General features: G+C 40.9%; 1 protein-coding gene across 4 annotated transcripts in view; it reads right to left on the bottom strand.

The window, feature by feature from the left end:
- The window catches only part of sox5 (SRY-box transcription factor 5), a 68,468-nt gene extending 65,383 nt beyond the window's left edge, over positions 1 to 3,085 (bottom strand). For all 4 annotated transcript variants that reach the window (XM_079455349.1, XM_079455347.1, XM_079455348.1 and 1 more), the window contains exon 1: positions 2,818 to 3,085. In XM_079455349.1, coding sequence (XP_079311475.1) covers positions 2,818 to 2,855 — 38 coding nt within the window. In that variant the 5' untranslated portion in view covers positions 2,856 to 3,085. The remainder of the gene's footprint in view (positions 1 to 2,817) is intronic.
- Positions 3,086 to 21,984: the final 18,899 nt, after the last annotated feature.

The following is a 21,984-nucleotide window of genomic DNA, read 5'->3' on the forward strand; positions in this document are numbered from 1 at the left end:
GAGGGAGGGCTGGAGGAAACCCTTCAGCATTCTTCTCTAGTGTCCCCCCTTTTTTTCATGGAGACACGGTTATCAAGTCTTTGTGAGAGTTCATAACACGGTCTACATAATGGAGCAGGCCTGCTCTGAATTGCCCAGAAAGAAAAGCCAGAGTCTCCATCAGTGAAACAGAACACACACATACAATTACACACACATTTGTCTTTCAATTAATTACCTCTATTGTTTAATGTTGAGCTAACTGTAACTTTTTTGCTTTTTAACACTTTAAGGAAGATATTATTCAGCATGTTTACTGAACACTTAGGCACTTATTTTTTTTTTAATCAAAGCTAGGTAAAAAAAAGGATTAACCTAAAGCCTTAGAAACACTTTTTGTGACCAAAAAAACCCCACCACTATTTTTCCAAATAAGAACATCCCTCCTAAAGTCTCCGAAAGTCAATATTTAGCTCAATATGCACAGCGCTCCATTAACTACATAAAAACACACTTTGCATATCCTATGAAGCAGCTTGCTTGTAATATGTAATGGTAATGTAGTAATTTATTTGACATGCAAAGGAATTAAAATGTGAAACGCATCAGTAGCACAACACATGCATGCGTAGTGGTAAAGGAACCCACAGTGTTTTGTATGTCTCTCTATCAGAAAGAATTGAAGAAGACAGAGGGAGGGAGGGAGCAAGAGAGAGTGAGATGTAACACAACCATCCATTAAAGGAGGTAGACAAATGGAGAAGTGTTCAAGTCTATCCCCCAACACCCCCTTCGTCTCTCTCTCTCTCTTTGAGGAATGTGACAGTTTGGCCATAGAAACCCTTCTCTACTCTTTCACTAAAGCAACATTCAGTCAAACAGCAACAACCATTATACACACTTAAAATAACTATTCATAATAATAATAAGAAATAATTTAACACTTAATGTAGCAGGCACAAATTATTGTTTATATTATGTCCAGCTGTTATGTTTAGCACAGTTGTGATTATTTTAAACTCAATTTGTATGTAAAGACAAATAAACAACAAACAAACAAACACCTAGCGTAAACAAAACAGCGAAAATTCTCCAAAATGTCCTTTTCCCCAAATAATCATATTGCCTCTTTTTATGAGTAAACTAAACATTTCTTTAATTCAACCCCTTTTCCAAATTAACACTAAGGATTCATACAATATGAGCAAATACAAGCAACTATTTGATGTGCTTTCGGACAACAATGTATGAGGAACGAATATAATTTACCTTGCATAAAACATCACATTTATTCAAGCTATTTTCTAACGTTCTGTCTCTGTCTTCCAGCTTTATCGCTACCATTTTAAAAGCAAAACTGACTTACGGCACGGAAAACAGTCAGCATCAGGACAGAGGAGAAACTTCACACACAGAGAGCCACACAAACACTCTATACGTGGACAAACGCTGCCTCCCCACACACACACACACGCAGAGATGTATCTGGCAAACTCAGTTTCACACACTCTTTTACCACTGACAGTGAGCATTACTGGAAAGCTGAGTTTAACCATGCTCTTCTAAGTCATTGTAATCCCTGCATTTATCACTATACATTCTGCTTTTCTGTGTAATCCTTTAAATGTTTAATTCCTCTGAGTTGTTGTTATCATTTTCTGCAAACCCCCCCCCCCCTGCCCTTCTCGCTCCCCCATGAGAGCAATGATTTATTAAAAACACATTTTCCCGACGTATAAATGTGTTCTTAATTCAGGGATAAAACCCCAGAGTTTATCGCCGAACAAAAGATTAGTTTCATCTAGTAAAACAGTGCAGTGTTCTAATGCAATAAAAAGCGTGTGTGAGAGTTAGGGGGAAGCTCGCATTAAAACCGAGTATTATGGGTAAATCTTCCCTATGGAGCTTTAAAGTCAAACCTATCTTTTCTGCAGCAAAGCCACTTTTGTTGACATATTAAAGTAGGTGAGAACATTTTCCACCTCACACGTTACGTCGGCACAACAGAAGGCCAACGCAAACATCTGGCCACAATAAAAAAGACAAACAAAAATAACAAAACAACATCAACTGAAATGAGCGAAACACAGACAAATGGGCAAACGAAACAGGTTCAGAAAAATGTCAAGACTTTAAGAAAATGTTAGTCTGGATTAAACGATAGAAACTCATTGCGACATTTAAACCGAAAACACACTTTTTTACGCTGCAAAGCATGTTACCAAAAATGCAACAAGAGCAAAAACATTAATGAAGATGAAAGGAAGATAGAGGTTGTGCCAGGGAAACACTGACGGGGGAGAAACGACACTTATCAAACACCATCTAACATGCGCAAACAAACACATTAAAACACAGACGCAAATACACGCACGGTCATGTAGTCCCAACCTAAGAGAAGTTTCAGAACCTTTTTCAGACAGTAGAAACATTTTGAAACTTATTTTGAGTGGCTCTGATATGCTCTGCCAAGTCTCAACGTCCCCGGTCATTAAGTTTCTGCCGTTCTTGCGGACAATACACACAGTGTGCTTCTTAATAAACTCGCACATTCATCTGAAGATGAACTTTCTTCTCTTTTATAAACCGCAGACACATTCACACGCTGCCAGCCCTGAGCCAAACACGGCAGCATCAACGTACGACACAAAGTAATAAAGTCGCCTTCTTCTTCACATACACATACACATACACTTTCTTCAGCCAGCTTATCAGAGTATTTTCTCCAGCCTATCCCTGGGTTACTTCCCTTCTCCTTCTGCCCAGCTTGGAAAAGTGAACGTCTTGCGTCTGTGTGTCTGTGTTTGTGAGAGAATGCGTGTCGGTGTGTGTACATACCTGTTAAACTCCTGATAAAGCTCAGGCTCAGTAAGCATGCTGAAACAAGGGGTCTGAGATGCAGGAGTCCTTCCACGACAACATACACTTCCAACACCCGGAGACCTCCGAGAACACGCACACACATACACGCACGCCCGCTGCCTGGTGCTCCTCTAACCTCTCGCAAAACCAAAGACTGTTTCTGTTTCTCTCCGCCGCACACACACTCTCACACGCCGAACCTCGCACTCCCACCCCTCTCTCTCTCTCTCTCTCTCTCTCTCTCCACCCCTCTCTCTACAGCTCTAAGCTGCTCGATTGGCTCTTAAAGGGCCAGTGCATGACACAGTGTAGCAAAGAACCTCACATGCATCTCTCTCTCTGTCTCTCTCAAGATTCAAAGAAGCTTTATTGGCATGATAAATTAAAATGTACATTGCCAAAGCACAGAAAAATTAAATATAAACATTCTGTACAAATACAGATTAAGATCAAAATAAAAGTATAAATCTATATTGATATAAACAGAAAAAGAGCAAAGTATTGATTAAGGTTCTCAGTGAGAATGACAGGATCCTGTCATATCGTGTCAGATTGTGTGTTGTGTCAGTGTTTTGTTCTCTCTCTCTCTCTCTCTCTCTCTCTCACACACACACACACAAACACGCACGCACACACACACACACACACACACACACATGCAGCAGCACTGCCCCCTTCCTTCAGCCCCGCTCAGCCCTTGTGTACCTCTGTCATAGCCCCGATCAAACGCACTTGTATACAATGTCATGCAAAACCGTGTTTATAGTTGAACAGCTTTATCCACGCACCTTATTTTAATAAAAAAAAGAAGTAAACAAAATATAAGATCTTTAAAGGTATACCAAAATGTTTCAATTCTATCATCATTTATCACATTTAAATTGCTTTAAAACTTCCGACTGAATGACTTTTATTAAAAACACAAAGAGAGATGTTGAGCTTGAAGTAATGTTATGACAGTTTTACTCCCAATTCACTTTCACGAAGTGTCTACATTCCTTAAAAGGAAAAGTTGTTTAGAAAAACAAGTTTGAAAAAACCCAAATAAATGATGATATTTTCTCTTTAATCACTAAATGTTTTTATTATTATTGTATGATCTAACAAACAGTCTGAAAGAGAGAAAGAAACAAACAAAAAACATGACTGTCCATGTAAACACTTTTTTATACAAGTGAATCCCAGTAAAGCCACTTTCTGTGAAATGCTATAAATGGTGAAAAGTTTGCACAAATCGAGCACGTCAACCACAACTACACAAGCGAGCTGAATGCTTTGTGTTTTCCCAGTGTAAGTAACATACTGCCCGTCAGTCATTATTAAAGAGAGAGAGAGAAAGGGAAGAGAGAGCTAAAGTGAGAGAAAAGAAAAGAGCTATTCTTCTAAACGGAGGAAAGCAAGTCTGACAGATTGAAATATAGCAGCAACTCTGTTACGCTGAACTTTAAACAGAGTGTCAGTCTTTCTCAACCTCAGTCGGCAAAACACACACGCTGCAGTTCACCTTCTATACAGACAGCTTTACAAACACAAAGCGCTTATAATATTGCTTTCATTTGTCTGAATGACGGTAATGCTCGCTGGAAAAACTATCTTGAAATCATATTTGGTAAACACAATTTAAACCGCAAATAAAAAATACATGTAGGAAACTGAACTTAATCCAATAAATTAAGAACAACAGCATGTCGTGACCACTACAGGATATAGTGTAATAATGTTGTTAAGAGCATAGCGTTATATTTTGTGTGTTTTCTTGTTGACTGTTGAGTAAGTGATGTATGGTGACACTAAGGACATAAAAAGACCCGGTTTGATGTCTGCTACCCGTAGAGGACTTTAGGTCGGCCCTTGAAATGTATACTTCAGTGTAAATGAAAACATTAAACAAAACTACACATTGCATTCACTTTAAAAGATGCTATAGAGGAAGATGGCTTTTTAAGAGAACGAGTGCATGAATGGAGAAGGCAGGTGCTCTCAAGGTTCAAACTCTCCAGACGGGCTGATTCAAATCCACAAACTTTACTTTTCCAACAGTGTGCAGTTGAACTGCTGCGTGTGCGTATGTGCATGCAGGTATTTCCACAGTAGGCCTATGTGTGAATGCTGTCTGCATATCTTCGGTTGATCTAGATGTAAAACAATGTACACAGGTATGTAATCACATCGTGGAAACATATGTGCATGCATGTTTTTATCTGTTTATCTCGAACGCAAATACAAATGCACGCATGCAAACGCACAATAGCAGATGTATTGTCCGAGCCCCTCACAGCTGTCCTGCATTAGAGGCCCGGATAAGTGAGGGTCTGACACAGACGACCAGTAAACAATTCCCTTCCACCATTACACACACACACAACAGTAAAGTTCAAGTATTACCCCCTAAGAGGAAAAAAACGAGTTCTTCCGGTTTCTGAACTCCATCAGCATGCACAGTAAAGTCTTTACAAAGTTCTTGCGTTCTGTTGTCAAATTTAAAGAAACAGTTCTGCCCCCTAAAAAAGAATAAATTCTTTCAAAATGTAATAACCCTCATGTTGTGCCAAATCTGCAGAATTGTGGAACACAAAAGAAAAAATCCTGAAAACCGCTTGGTCGTTTCTATACAATTCAAACAAATGAGCGATGGAGCTTTCAAGCTCCAAAAAGCCCCATTAAAGTCATACTAAAGTATCCCATGCTGCCCAAGTCTTCCAAAATCATACAATAGCTTCGGGTCATTATTAAATGAAAATCGTGTGATAAGTATTACTCTCTTCGGCACGTTCATTAGAGTCTAATTTATAAAGTTTTAAGAAAGTTCGCAAAAATCGGAGAAACTTGGTCGTGAATCAGATGTCATGCTCATGCCAAAAAGAGCTTGGGTGTCATGAAGCCTTTTCAGTGAATAACTTTTTGGTCTGTTTCCTACGCAAAGCTTTCTAAATCGTTGGCATCACTGGCCATTTTTGGGATGTATTTATGGTGCTTTTAAAGCTTGGAAGCTCCGGTCCCCATTCACGACCATTATATGCAAAAGAGCTATCGCTGCATTCTTCAACATTCATAATTTTGTGTTCTATTGAAGAAAACAGGTTTTGAGGATGAGAATGCATACAGTAAATAATGACACCATTTTCGCATTTAGCAGAGATGTTCCTATAAAACAAGGGCTACTGATACAGTTCTGGAGGACCGACGTCTCCTGTCGTCCATCTCTCATTCACTTTCTCTCGCTGGCTTGTGTGAGGAGTGCGACAAGGTTGTGAAGTGTGTTTATCTGGACTGAGGGAGAGGAAATCTCCATCTGCTGGCTGAGTGGCAGACGAGAGAAGCCATTAAGATAGAGTCCTTATCTTCCCCCTCAGCAGAGGACTGCCCTTACACATACACACTGAAAATCTCTGAAAGTCAGTCGGTGCTGCTGTCATTCATCTTGCAACGGTAAATATCAACATATCACAACATACACAACACATTGGTCTTAAGTGAGGCCGGCGGTGGGTAGTGACCAGCTCAGTGTGTTTTTCTCAGTGTGTGCTGTCCGAATTGTCTGCCTGTTGAACTGCTGACGGTTTCAGAGGAGTTTAACTTCATGCTGTCAACATAGAAAATATATTTGGGTCGATTTACTCACATATCTTGACAACCCTTTCTCTCTCAACTGAAATGACCCTTAAACAATGTAAACATTGGGATTTTTAAGCGTTTTTCTTATCAATATACATATTTATCAAACTGCAGTTGGGTTGTTTTGATTAAGTATTAAAAAATACAGCTAACTAACACAATAAAAAAAAACATAATTTTGGAATTTATGTTACAAATTGAATTTATGTCTGACTCACACAAAATCATGCAAGAGGTCAGGAAACTTAAACAGCGCATGAAATATACAGTATGTGCGACTTTTATGATGCTGCAATGAAGTTCTACAAAATAATTCATAATAAGTGTCATTTTGAATATCAAGATCACTTTTCATAAAAATGTCCATATTGTGAAATCTATTGTTATTCACTGTTATTCAACAGGTTTGTTTGGGTTGCTTCTATGAGTCAGTGTGTGCTGTGGTGTTGCCCTGTATATCTCTCTGTATGTCAGTTTGTAAAGTGTGTCATTTGTTACTGTTGTTCCACGGGATTTATAATCCATCTGGATTACAGGTACACGTTTCTCTGTTGTGTTTGATAATACAAAAACAAGACTGAACGTCAAGACTTAACTACCTTCTCCTTGCCACGCTTGGGAATGAAGAGTGTGAAGAAGAGAAAGATGACAGCAAGAGAGAGAGAGAGAGTCTCTTCTCGCCATTAGAGCCGTATCGGGGAGCTGCAGGAGCTAAAATGATGACGAATGACAATACCAGAACTATCCGTGTTCTTATATCTCTCCCCTTTTATTCATCCATTCATCGCTCCCTCCCTCTGACCACCTCAGTCTCCTTTTCTCGTTTAAAAGCCATATTCTACACATATTAGCGCCGTTTTACCCCTGAAGCCATCTGAGGGGTTTCTTTTTATCATTTGGTTGTATACTACCATTTTCTGACTCCTAGTATTAAATAAAAGATCACTTCGCCACATTACCTTGTAACTTAAAAAAACCCTCAACGGTCACATGGGTGGTCACGTTTATGCTCTCGTGGTCTCGACATCGCAACCGTGATAATATCTGCAGCTTTAAGTTAAGTCACACTGTGTTTGTGAATCTCTGGCAACAAGAGAAAGAACGAAAGAGAAAGCCAAACGAGAAAAGCAGAAGGCGGCACTAAGATGATTCTCCGCACAAGTTTTGTGTGGTTCCTCTAAAAGTCCCTCTGCAAGAAACTGGATGGAGCAAAGCTCTCAGATCTACGGCCTGAAGCTACAACACCTCCTCATCCTCCAACTGCCTCCACGCCTCTAATGATGTCGGCTTTGCCTTTTAACTGGGAATGAAGTGAAGGCCAAAGCTCCACTGAGATGAAAAGAGTTTAGTGTCAGAGGAGTTCATTGTGTCTAGCGGAGAAATGAACCGGCGCTAACATGAACTGCTCAGAGGTTGATCGTTTATAGCTCAGCAGATCTAATGGACTTTTCAATTAGGTTTCGTGTAATTTAACTTAGTCTCAGATGCTCAGATACATTTTTTGAAACAGCTTCCTTAAGAAATGTGTCCTATGTACTTGTTGTCTAGATTCAGTAAAGATGTCATGGAGTTCTCATTTGTTGATTTTTGATCTCCATGGGGAACGTTAAGATAAACCAGTGGTGTCCTGTTTGTTTTAGGGAACTACAATGCTAATACTGCCTGCTTTTGAGGAAGCCGATAAGCCTTCGAGGAAGAGAGTGATGCAAGCAAGAGAACCACAAACGCAGATCTTTCTCTTAATCCTGTTCACCGGAAGGCACATCCTCCTTCGGCCCAAACTCCTCGCTGCGTCTCTCTTTTACAGCCTATGACAGTAGCATTATACCTCCAGCCATCTTTTTCTTTTCTGTGCCATAGGCGTCCATCCCTGTCCATCCTGCTGCCAGAACACTCCAGTCTGCCCACCACGCTCCTGTCAGCTCCTGAGGACTACAAGCTCAAACCCCTAAACCACCACTCCTTTTCAGCCAAATACCTGACACTGGTGACCCTAGGAGCGGCACATCTCCTAGACTACCTAACATGTGCACGGTGCCAACGCTCGCCATGCCAAACTGTCAGACATGGTGCCATGTAATCTCATCCAAACATCCTAGATCCTTCCTTACACATACACAAACACACACACAAATACGCAAACACGCCATATTAAGCCTGCCAAGCATCCAAGACTTTTCCTCATTCCCAGAATACCAAATACCCTCAAACACTGCCATCCACCATTAACTTCCTCAGGGAGGATTCTGGGAAAGGAAAGGAAAAAGGGTCAACTTTGCACAATGCAATAATTAGAATAATATGGGAATATTATGTGAGATATGAGAATTGAAGATTATGCAAATAAACACTTTGTTCTTTTTTCTTTATTACAATTATTTTATTAGTGAATACCGTTTTTAATTTGAAAGTTAATATTTGAAAGCAGCAAAGGGTCAAATGTGCTGGGAATTCATCTTTACGTGCTTTAGGTGTATGCATGTGTGTTATCGTATTAGTTTCCTGCGATCCCCTCTGGCACACAGATGGTTAAGCCCACCCAGCAGAGTGCAGGAGGACGGGGGAGGGGCACGCACATAGGGCACAGGCTACAGATGGCACGGAGGGCATCGCCAAGCAGACTGCATGGCATGCAGAGGGGAGGGAACCGTGTGTGTATGGATGTGTGTGTAAGGTAGACAATACCCTATTGCCAATGTGTTTGGCATTTTTGCTTGTAGTTTTTACTTCATTCTTCCTCTCCTATGTCACTTCCTGTCATTGTTGGACGTGTTTCCGATGCCATGCACTTTTTGATATTCAGCCACGACCGAAGTTCTTTTATACACAAGATGAAGGTGGCAGAAAAATATAATCCAAATCTTTGTACATAGAAAGGGATAGTTCACAGAACAGAATACAAGTTTGGAACTATTTGAGGTTGAGTAATTCATGAATTATAATTTAAGTGTCCCTTAAAAGCCAGAGTTTCTTTGAAATTCACCAAAATTGTTGATTCAAATAAGCCATTGGTTGGACAAACAGAAAGTACCGCCCCAAACAACCCTAATAGGCTGAACCCATTCTGACGGTCGGAATGTTCAAACAATCCACATTGTAGTAAGAAAAAAAGCTGATCGCAAAAAAAACGTACAGGAAAAGATCTACATATCAATGGCTAAAACATTATGCCAGAAAGGGACATACAGTAGCACAAAAATGACACATTTCTCCTTTAAAACAACACAAACACACTCTTTCGAGCATCTAGCATCTGTCTCGTCTCCCTGTTTTCTGTGTATGTGTAATAGATTTGTTGTGCATGTGGGGGGAATACCATTTGGGAAAGTGTCAAACAAAAGCTTGCTCACACAGGTGACATGCAATAAACGCTGCCATTAGATGAGCAAGGCCACGGCTTGGTTGCCATGACGGTAAGCAGACCACAGAAAGGACATAATCATCAGGTGTAGTCAGGAACACATATACAGTCAAACAATTGTATCTGTTCAAGAGCATCAAGAGTGCCATCTTGGCTCTGAATTCCAAAATTTGGATTTAGCAGTTCTCCCTCACAAAACACTCTCATTTCCTCTCTAGACACCAGAAATGTCATTCAAATCAACCAGCTATTTGGAGTGTGAATGAGTGAATGAATAAACAGGTGGGAGAAGAAATAAACAAATGACGAGTGAGTGTATGTATGAATGAATTATCAGCGCTTCAATTATGAGGATACTTCCTGTCAGCTTTCAGCGGCTTAAGAACAGATGTACCACACACAGCAGATGTGTCCCATTGGAGACGCATCTGAAAGTTCATCTCCACGCAGGCCCTTTAAAAAACATTTTCTGTTCAGATATTGTCGTTTGTCTTTTTTCCATAGCCGCACCGCGCCAGAACTGGCCTGGGGGAAAACCGGCGTAAATCTTTGGCACTCTGCAAATGTTTGAAGCAATTTGGAGAGAGATGACTAACAAAAATTAGGAGCGTATCTTCAGATTCCAGTTTGAATGCACATGAAACACAACAGGGGAAATTTTTCTCAAAGATAAGTATGTGGAAACGCACACAAAAGCACACCCACACTAACAAACCCACACACAAACTAGCCTTACTCTGTTTGTTTGCTTTGAAGATGCTATGGGTTCAACTACAGTAGAAGAATTTTCAACATGACACAATAAATTATTATTACGAACGTAATAAAAAAATAAGAGCTGTATACAAACAGTATGAAAATACTTTTTTTATAAGACAAATACATCGTATATCACACAGTTTTCTGGAATACTTATTTCTGATTGGTCAATCCATGCTGCTTTAACAACTAAATGGATTGAACTACAGAAATTTTCTATGATGCTTGCTAAACTGTACTCAAGTAGTGCTGTGCGATATATCGAAATTATAGAAATATCACACACATGCATATCGCAATATGCGTATCGCGATAAAAGAGCTATTTAATTACTCGAAAAATTGTGTATGGTCAAAGTTTTAGGTCGATGCGGATAGTATAGTATCTATCTGGCAAGCGGATGTTAGTTGGGATGTGCGTGCGCATGATACCGTGCATGTGACGCAAGTCAATCAACAACATCCGTGTGTTAGTTTTATGCATGTCACAGTTTCTTGTTAATATTGTCATTAATTAACATTTTTGAAGTATTACAAGACCCCTCTGCTGTATGCCAGGGGTCCTAATCCCAATAATTTTGTAATGATGACTGACTGGAGGTGATCTTTAACCTAAACTAACCAAACTAGGGTCATTATTTATGCATATTTGTCCCTAAATGCAAGAGGTGGAAAGGTTACTTCAGATATTTCAATTAACGATATAAAACTGCCAAACGAATACATAGTAAAAATGTATATGTCATTTCATCACATATGCTTAAAAGTTTTTTTTTAATGTCACGACTGACATGGCTTTAACAAGATGCTTTGGAGACCCAGATCACATGGATTATGAATTCAAGGTCAAATGAACACACACACACACACACACATACGCGTACAGTGGTGTCTTTGTAGTGAGTGCTGCGAGTATGATCTCTATGAATCTCCATTGTGGTGCCCATGGGAGCAGATGTCACTGGCATTCTTTCAATTGTCTCCATCGCTCTCTCTCTCTCTCTCTCTCTCTCTCTGTTCATAGTGCAAAGTGGACACCAGATGGAGAGACTGTGTTCGGTACTCCAGTCTCTCTAACTGCTCATCACAATGAACGCTTACATGCGATCTCTGATGCTGATTTTCTTCCTCTGCCTCCTTCCTTCTCTCTCTCTGTCTCGCTCTCTCATCACAAAGAAAAAAAAAACTTTCTTTTACTTTAAACGGCTGACTCTCACACACTGTAGTCAGAGCTCATAGGCACAGCGGATGGCTTTTTTTCACTGTTTCTGTGAGGCTGATGTTGGTAGGGGAGTCCCTGAGCTGGGGTCTTCGGGCAAGTGTATTATTTCATTAAGTGCTTTTCACCCCAGAGGGGGATTTTGGGGCAAACCTTCAGGCGGAGTGTGACAAGGTTACGACCTCTTGCAACCTCTGCCAAGCACATCACACACACCCATTCTTTGCCTTTTAATCAACGTACATATCGGTTATGGGCACGGATATCAGAATATTTGGAAACGACTGCTTTAATTGATTCAGAAAACACACTCACTTTTACTGGCTTTTTAACACTAGCTGTACGCTAAATACAGTAACTTTTTTGCAAACAAGCCAACAGGTATGTTGAGAGCCAAAGTGTAAATCTAAAGACTTGTGGTTCGAGTGCTCAAGTGGACGAATGATTTACATGTCGCTACTTGAGTCAAACAATCTATCTGTGAAGTTCTGAGATGATCTATCTGACAGGTACTAAAGTAAACAAAACGAGCAAAATGTTCATCCCCAAATACAAAGACTTTAAACATCAATGTCCAAAAGAGAACACTGAGAGTGGAGTGATCAGGGGCTGAAGCGACGGAGGAGGAGGAGCGGAGGTGGCGGGGGGCCCCGAAAAAGGAGGTCCGTAGAAGGTTAGACAGAATTCGGCATTGTTAAAGCGAGAGCACCACGTTTTGTTGATCTGAACTGATCCGAAGAAACAAAACGGCATTGTTCCTCGCAGATGGAAGCGAGTGTCGTCAAGGTAACCAGATTAATCTCCCCTTTCTGTGCTTCCTCCGGTGGAGAGTGCTAATCGGCGGGCTCCTTTCACGCTAAAGCTAGCCTCAAAGCCCGGCCTCTAACTAGCCCTCTAATTAGCCGCAATTACAATGAAGACAACATGATGAGATAATACAAATTTGCAAAATAATGACATACCACGACAAAATATTCCTCCTACTAAGCAGCAGATTTGTTCTCTGCCTCCCTTTCTCCTCGGAGCCACAATGAGCCGGGGCCCTCCTAAAGCTGCCTGGCAGGATGGTGCTGCATTATCAGACACAGGGATTCATTGTCAGCCCGCTGTTTTCCTCAATCACCAGGCCATTGTCTGGAGTCTTAAGTAAAAACGACTCGAATGCAAGCGCACATAATGATCCCCTTCTCACTGGCATACAGAGAGGAGCGGACAGCGCTACACATCAAACATGCACACACACACACACACACACTGACCCTCGTGGGCTCAGGGGCCGAACACACAAGCAAAGGTGTTTCACAACACGATTATTCTGGATGAGGAGAAAGAGAGAGAGAGAGAGAGAGAGAGAGAGAGAGAGGTTTAAACAAAAGGAGAAGGGAATGATGGAGAGAACAAAAGAGTGAAGAAATGAAAGAGAGAGATGGGGAAGGGAAATGAATGCAAACACAAACGAGTGATATGAAAGTAGACTGAAGGGAAGGATGGGGAGAGAGAGAGAGAGAGAGAGAGAGAGAGATAGAGAAAGAAAGAAAGAAAGAAAGAAAGAAAGAAAGAAAGAGAGATAAGTGATGGAACAGCCTGTTTGTTTTCATCTGGTTAGATCAAATTAAACAGCCCTCAGTCAGCAAGACAACACACGCTTATGAAATCAAACAAGACACACAGAAGACACATACAGAGACGATAGAAAACATGACTGCTAATAGGACATGAAAGACTAAATGAGGATGTATACACATGCGTTGAATTAAAGGATTTGAGTAAGAGCTCAAGAACGATGAAGGTACTCTTGATTTATTTTTGTCTTACTACACTTTGGGGAAAGATCGCTGCCACCCCCACCACTGCCTCCTCAGATATGATAAGCGTATTTATGTATTAAGGGTCACTTCGCACATAAATCACTACAAAATGTATCGCTCACACATTCACGTTTGGAAAAACCTACAGGACTTTTATAGCCCGTCTGCTGATATTGTGATGCCTTAAGCTATTTAAAAGTGATTCCAAATCAGCCCACATTGTTAACCTCGGCAGACCTGTTAAACGATTTCACACGCTGTCGCACTGAATCAGCACAATGAAAAAGTCTGCCGGGTGCTCAGTGCAAATCCATCAAATCTAACATCGTGGAAAGTGATAACAGAATTCAACCCGAAAGATCTGCCATCCTATTGCACCGATAAGATCCGATCAATCGGAGTTCGTTTGTGACCGCGGTGGTTTCACGAGCATCAAGCAGTTATGAGAAAGCATGGCTCTCATCGGAGACGGACGGCGTTTGAAGTCTATTTCTCGTCATTAACCCAACCTGCATTCATTACCAAACACAGTGGCTGTACTCAAAGAAGCAGCTCCAGTTGCCCTGTTGTTTTCTTTCGCTACACCTTATTAGGGGCCGCGCTCCTCAAACCAAATAATTATTTTCGAGTCATTAAAAGAAAAAGATGAATAATGACATTGAAAGCACTGGAGATTTGCTCTGCTTTCTTAATATTATAGAGATTTTGAGATGTTTTCTCTTTCGCTGTTGTGTAAACAGGAGTTCGGCACATAATGAGGAGAGGAATAAAAGGAGACACCTGAATCAAAGTCGAGACCAGATATTAATCTCAGTATTTCGGCAACATTATTAAGTAGTGATGTTTTTCTTTTCCGTTCACAATAGCTTTGATGTTATTAAAGCAAAACAGACTTTTAAAGATACATATGGTAGTGGTGACTCACGTTCATTATTTGGGGTCACTTGAATCAGTTTATCCGTCAATGTTCACACATTAGTAATGTTTCTAAAACATGCTGTACTTTTTAATGTCTTGGTGAAGATGTCACAAAGCTTCCCACTAACATCCTATTTCAGGCTTTTCAATTAACTGTAAAACAATATAGGAAACATGTAATACTGTAGAATATACCGTAATTAAAAAGATACTTTCATTCATAAATTCTGCACATTTTTGAGATGCAATACCCGTGACCACCTGGCCCAGCTTGACAAGTCTATTTTCATTTTAGAGTTTGCACGTACTGAAATGCGTTCCAATTTGATCTTATTGTGTTGTGGCTGTGGGTCTTACCTGTCTCCAGCTTCAGCTGTCTTCATTCCTCCAGCAGACAGCGTGAACGTGTGTTTGTATCTCTTGAAACGGTCTGCAACACAATCATTACAGAATTCAGATTAGTGCGATCGTGTACAGTCGGCCCCGGTAAACAGCATTCTTGTTCCCTGGACTTTTTTATCTTTATTGTGTTACAGCAATTACTGCCAGAACCGTAACGCAATTAACAGAAAACTTTAACCAGTCGTCAACACAGAGTCAAAGAAAATTGCCAACGGAAACATCAGGTATTTTACTAAACATATTTAAAAATAAATAAGTAAAGTATATGCCCTCAGAATATCTACTGCTTGGTCGGCATTTGGAAGCGGTTACGTCAGATGTTAATCTCGCCGGATCTCTGTTAGCCTGTAGAAAAACGCTGTATTCTTTTTTGGAGCCAGAATTGCTTAAGCTCTTATGTCCCTTTACAGGTGCTGATTTGGACGGAGGTCTGAGGTTCGACGGTGCCACTTAAATGCATTAACCCTCTCGGTTCCAAGCCGCTACAGTTTGCTTTATATCAAAGGTTGTATTATTTAAAATGTCTGTTTTTAAGATGTATTATTTGATGGTTGGGAGGATGTTCTCAATGTAATTGTAATTCTATGGTAGTAGTGGCAAACTTAGTTCCCCCCAAAACCAAAAAGGTTTAATTTAGGCATTATCTAATGATGTCTTGTAAAATAGGTCTTTACACCCCTTTGGGTAAACTCCAGCCTAGATGCGAAATGAGCTCTATCTGCGAAGTCTTTGTTCTTGCCACCCTTCTGTCAAAGAGATTGATGAACTGTACTTGCTATTGTCTTCTACCGCATAGTTTCAGTCATCTCTATCATAGAGGACTCCGTAAAAGTTGGCATAGGACCGTTTTACAAAATATAGTCGACACAGGTCCAGAAGCACTTCCTCTTTTGGTTGTAATTGTATCTTATATTATTCCTTTATATGCATTATAATTCAGTTTTTTGCTTTATTCGTTATAAATGTTCTGTCGATTGTTCTAATGTTTACTAGTATTAAAAACTGAAACAGGAAGTGATTCCGATCCAGATGGTCTATAACAATGTGCATATTTTTAATAAAACTTGTTTATGTTTACATACATATACAGTGCACGAGGGGGCGGAGAGAGACAGAGAAATGTGGGATGTGGGTTAATATGTGTGACTTGGTGACTGAGGATCATTACCAGATGAAAGGAATGATGTGCAGGACTCATAATGAGACTGCAGTGTGATTAAAACTGACACTCTGAGCTGTCTCTAATTACTCTAATTCAATCAGGCTTGCTTACATGCACACGCATGCAAACACAGATAACACACTTGCGTAAGTGTACATGTACAGCCATCTCTCATTCCCCCAAATACAGATGTGCAATTTTAAACACAGAGACCGCTACGATCTTGTAAATGGAAGCGTCTGGTGGTACTGCGATGGGTTAAACAGAGTAGCAGTCAACCGTTTAAAACGCCATCCAAATGGGATACACAAACCACAATCCGGTCATGTCTACAGGCCTCCCTATAGGTTTACTCTCACATAAGAAGTTGTAGGGGTGGTTCACCCAGGATTTAGATTTAAAAGTCCTGTTTATCACATTAACAAACAATAGCTATATTAGCATCCTTAGTTGACGCATGCTGTGGTCTTATAGTCAGAAATGTGTGAGCCCCCAAAAGTTGGAATACATTTTGATTGGCTATCAATGTTTATCGTTCAGCGGCTGGAAAAATAACGTTTTGTTCCTCCGTAACATTATGGCAGTGGTGTCTGCTGTTATAGATGGTTTTATCGGTAACAACATTGACAAACGTTATGTGTAACTTGACTTCCGGTAGACCTCTGCAAACAATCAATAACCGTTAAGTAGTTCAATTTAATACACTTAAAATGCAACAAAATATGAATATAAATTAAATTGTGACATTACGACCAGAAGTTAACTTCGGGCCAGCGCCCGATGTGTCTGATGAAACCATCTATATAAAATAATTTTTTTAAACATTACAGTTCTTGGTGTAAAGGAGCCTGTAGTGTTACGGAAACGGCAGATGTCCAGACAGATACCAAACAGTGTGTGTTTGTGTGTGATAGTATTGGGAAAGGCCAGGCCGGCGTGTGCGATTGTCTTTCTTGACTCTGGTGTAAATTCACTGCTTTGCTCTGTCGTAATTAGCAGAGCTGCTTGACTGACGACCTCATTAACAAGTGGCATCGTGTGATGCAACTTATGCTTTTTTGTGGAGGAATCTGAAAGGATGTTGCTGCTTATTATCATAATGAAGAAAGCTGATTCCTTCACTCGTACGTTGGGAACGATGGCTTTAATTAGCCCAGCGGCTCTGGAACAGATTTGGATTCGACGCTCACGTCCGACACTGTTTGCTTGCTGCTGTTTACACAATGAAGGATTCCAATAAAACGCTTTCAACGGTTTTTGGTCTTTTTCACCCACTAATGTGTAAGCATAGGGGACAGGAGTTAAAGGATAATCTGGGCTTGTTAAGAAACAGATGCGATGATAAATTCCTCATGTAAGATGAATGGCAGGGTGTGAGCGAGAGAGCTGATAGATGGATATTAAATGAGCAGATCTTGAACGGCTGTCATTGTTTCAAAGACAAGCATCCATTATCTTGTTCCTTAAAGGGATAGTTCAACACAAAATGAAAATTCTGCCATCATTAATTCACTCTCTTATCATTTCAAACCTGTGTAACTATCTTTGTGCTACGGAACACAAAAGAAGAGATTTTGAAGAATGTTGGAAACCAAACAATGGCAGTACCCATCTTCTTTGGCACGGACACAAAACCAAGGGAAGTCAATGGGTCCTGCCGCGGTTCAATTACCAATATTCTTTAAGATGTCTTCTTTTGGAAAACTTTCAGTAATATGCACTTTTGGTTTTCTTATTATTTGTCTAAAGAAACTTTTAGAAATGGTTTGGAATATTGGAAAAGCCATTGGATGCAAGTATATCAATCACAGGTGAACTATTCTGTAAACCAATAAAGACAACACAATACCCCACAAGAATGTGTGCAGTTGGCACTCCCAGTCCACAAAGCATATACACACTACATGCGTGCGTGTATATGTTTGTGTATCCAAGGTGAGAACAGTTAGTAGGTTGGACTAGAAGGTTTAGACCTTACCGAGTGAAAGGCTCTTTGTTGAGGAAGAAGAGGAAAGGGGTCGGGTAAAAGAGGGGGTGTTCGTGGAGAAGGATAATGCACTTCATTGTGTTTTGTGCAGGAATGTGCAGAGGTATGGTTCAAATCAATGCCCCGCACACTGCCATTGTCCCACCCTTGCAGCCCCTCGCTACCTTGACGACCCCCCCCCCGGAATTAGCATGCCCCGCCCCCTGCCTGCACTTAAAGGAAGAAAGCGATTAAACCGGACCTGAGGCTAATCCCTCCCCGTGTGTGACTTTGTGTGTGTGAAGCTCGACGTATAATAAGGAGCAGACGTAGCAGAGGCCCGCTTCCAGTCTACCATGCCTTGGCCTTAATTAGAAGAGACACAAACGGTGGACTCGAAAATTAGTACTGTAACCATGCGCGGGTTACCCAAAACCAGACGAACACACCCGCATTCATCAGAGGACGACTTCGAGGTCAAAGGGCAGTGAGTGAAATACGGAAAAAAATACCACAGGAGGCCCATGGTCGGACTTTAAAACAGACAGAGGCACAATGCGCACATTCAGCTGTGTCTGATCTGTATCTATTCTTTCATACGGCGTTTTCTTTTTTTATATAGCTGGTTGGAAAGAACCAGTTACAATGCTTGAAAACACAAAAGAAGATATTTTGAGAAATGTCTCAGCGGTTTTGGCTTCATACAATGGGGTGCAACGTTGTTTGGTTACCAACGTTCTTCAAATTGTTTTGTGTTTTGCAGAGGAAAGAAAGAGAGGTTCACATGACAAGAGTGTGATTTTTCATCAATAAAAACCTTCCTGTTTAGCCATCCACACCCTCACCTGTCTGTACAGTACCGTGTGAGGATGTGTGCGCTGAGGTTGTGAATGTGAAGAGGGGAATCCTGGATTGACTGCATTTAATTAGTGTCAGTAGATGTGTCCCGCTGGAGATCTCTAATTAGCCTTTTACATGCTGATGTAATTACCTGAGAGTGCTGAATATGTTTCATTTAATACAGCCCTCCTGTTTCTAAACAGACGGTCTCGTCTGCAAAGCTGCGCAGGTACACGCGCAACCTGTTTCTGTATGTAGGGCCCTTTGATGCGGCTCCTTTGAGAGGCACTCAGCTGCGTCTAGCCACATGGCCTTGTAGAACAGAACAACATTGAGGCCAGTCTTGTACAAACAAGACACTGTGGCGCGGATGCGTAACTGAGGACATCCTGACTCTGTATTCAGGTCCAGTCTTTGTGGTCGACTGGAAGGGCCTTCGGCGCAGCTCCACAAGGGGGCCCATTCCAATCCCCATCTAAAGAAGTATCAGCCCCAACTCCACAAGGGGGCTGATCTTGGTTAGTTCACCTAAAATAAACATTCGGTCTTTATTTATTCACGCTCACGTCGTTCAAAATCTGTATATGGCTCCTGGGAAGATAGTTTGAGAAATGCCTGAGTGGTTTTGTGTGCTTACAATGGAATTCAAGGGGGACTAATGTTATTTGGTTACAAACGTTCTTCAAAAAATCTTTGTTTGTGTTCTGCAGAAGAAAGAGAGTCACGCAGGTTTTGAATGACATGAGGGTGAGTAAATTATGAAAGAATTAAAATGCTTGCGTGAGCTATCACTTCAAGAACCATTTTACATACTTGCTGGTTTTGCTTTAGTTTTGACTAATACAAGTTACAAACCTAAGTGCATAAGTGTTCCTAACAGGAACGTAACAGTGAAAATATTTTATTGAAAAGCTCCGATTTATCTGCGTGCACGACACCTCCATTCGATTCTGTTAATCTGCTTGGTGACAATGGCCATTGTGTAAGACCCCTTACGCATTCAATTAAATCGAAACGAAACTGGAATGCCATCCAGATGCAGCCAAGATTACAAGATCCAGATGGCGCTAAACCAAGCGAACCCCACACAAAAGGTTGTTCATCGCAGAGGCGCTGCGGCAAGTCAACATCTCGCACCGGTGTGCCATTATTGCAGCACTTTTCACAGCGGTCTGCAGGGCCTAGCGGCTCGCCGCCCGTTCGGACCGCAGCGGTCCCCCTGCCCCTAACAGCCTTGACGCGACCATGCGGTGTAATTTAAAGGTTCGTTTTAATTGATTTCTTCCCCGAGAACATCTCTTCCGCCTCAATAAAGCCCTTTCTTCTCCTCGCCGTAACACACTCTCCGACTGGTTTTTGTTGTTTTTTTTCACCTCCCGCTTCATTCTTCCAGTTCAGTCGAAAGTGCATTAGCTTCCAAACACAGTAATGTCGCTTCGATTGAGAATCGATTTCGCTCACCTCCCCACCAGCCCCTCCGCTTGAGGGGAAGAGAGGCTAAAGAGAGAGAAAAGTGTTTGTAAACAACGCCATGGCAACCGCTGCCTCTCTGACATCTTAGCGGAGCCCCCTAAAGAACGGGCTGCTTTTCTTTATTCACAATCCACATGTATGAGTGTCTCAATATTACACGTGAAGGAAGATAAAAGGAAGAAAATATGAAAGCGGGTAAATTCCTTTATATACAAGGACGTTTCCATGTGCACCTGTATGCGCTCAGATTATGATTCGTGCCTGCTTAAAAAATTGTGTTAAATCATTGGCTACACACAACTGTACTACTACAAAGAAATGTAACCAACTGCATTGGCCTTCTGTGTGATACCTAGGCTGTTTCTAACGGGTCGAAGTAAAAAAAAGCTTAAACACAGAAATGTTATGATAGGACCACAGTGTTTGCTTTCAAACAAAGATTGAAATGTCTTACCAAAACTGTTCATTATTTGGGAAAGCCTATTGTAAAAATATTGTGGGCTTCTAGGAAACAAAATGTGATTAAAATGTAAAAAATGCACAAAGTAGACTTTATTTACGTACACTTGAAAGTGCTAAAAGTGTAATTTTCTACATAAATCCGGGCGTTAATCTCAGTCTCAGACGTCATGCCCACGGAACATTGGCTAAACGTCTAATCCATAAGGCACACTTTTCTGGAAACACTTCAGCGCGTTTTGAGTCGTCATCTGATTGGTTGAATTTCACAGGATTTCTGGGGGGACGTGAGTATCGTGTTCCTTAACGGTCCGCATGGAAACAACACAAAACCGTCTGATCTAACAAGTAAGCTGTCGTGTTAACAACGATCGCAAAATGAATTCATAACAGTCGACTAAACGCTTAATTCTTAAAAGTATGAGAGGTTCACGGCTTAATCTTATAATCATTGCTGTTGCACACTTGTGAATGTACACCGGTTTGTTACTGCTGGGACATTTCCACGCATCTAAACATGGCGCGGCACAAAACTTAAGGTGATTCGTTGCTTGACCTGTCAGTCATGTGGCTTCTTGGCCAAAGAAAGCGACGGAAGATCCCAGACCTCATACTTACACTTATTTATCTAGTTAAGAAGTACTTAAACTATTTTTGTTATATTAAGTCCAAAATTAGTGCAGGAAGAGAGGACTTTAAATATATTTACGTGAATTATAGTGCACTTTTTTACCTGGGATCGCTGACTTGGTAAAGCTCTACCTTGGTGCTGCAAAGGTTGTGGGATCGATTCCTTAAAATATAAACATTCATTACAAGTCTCTCTGGATAAAGTGTCATACAGATGCACACAGTACATGTAAATATACATCAACATATGTCAAGAAAATGTAAAGGCGCCTCTCACCCACACTACAATGTCCAATTCTCAGACTGCACAAACAAGTCATAAAAATACCAGAGGGACACACAAAATCTCCCCAGATGCCCCCTCCACCCCTTACCCTCTCTCTCTCTCCTCTCTGTGTCTTTGTTACAAAGAATGCTATTCAGCACCCAGTCACTTCTCTTACAAGGCAGGGGCCATCTTAATGAACAATAGTCTGCATGGAAACAAAAGAAAGATTATTAAGTTAGAAGATGATGGGGGAGGCATATGAGA

This window comes from Barbatula barbatula (genome assembly GCF_947034865.1).
Source record: "Barbatula barbatula genome assembly, chromosome: 4".
Lineage (NCBI taxonomy): Eukaryota > Metazoa > Chordata > Actinopteri > Cypriniformes > Nemacheilidae > Barbatula > Barbatula barbatula.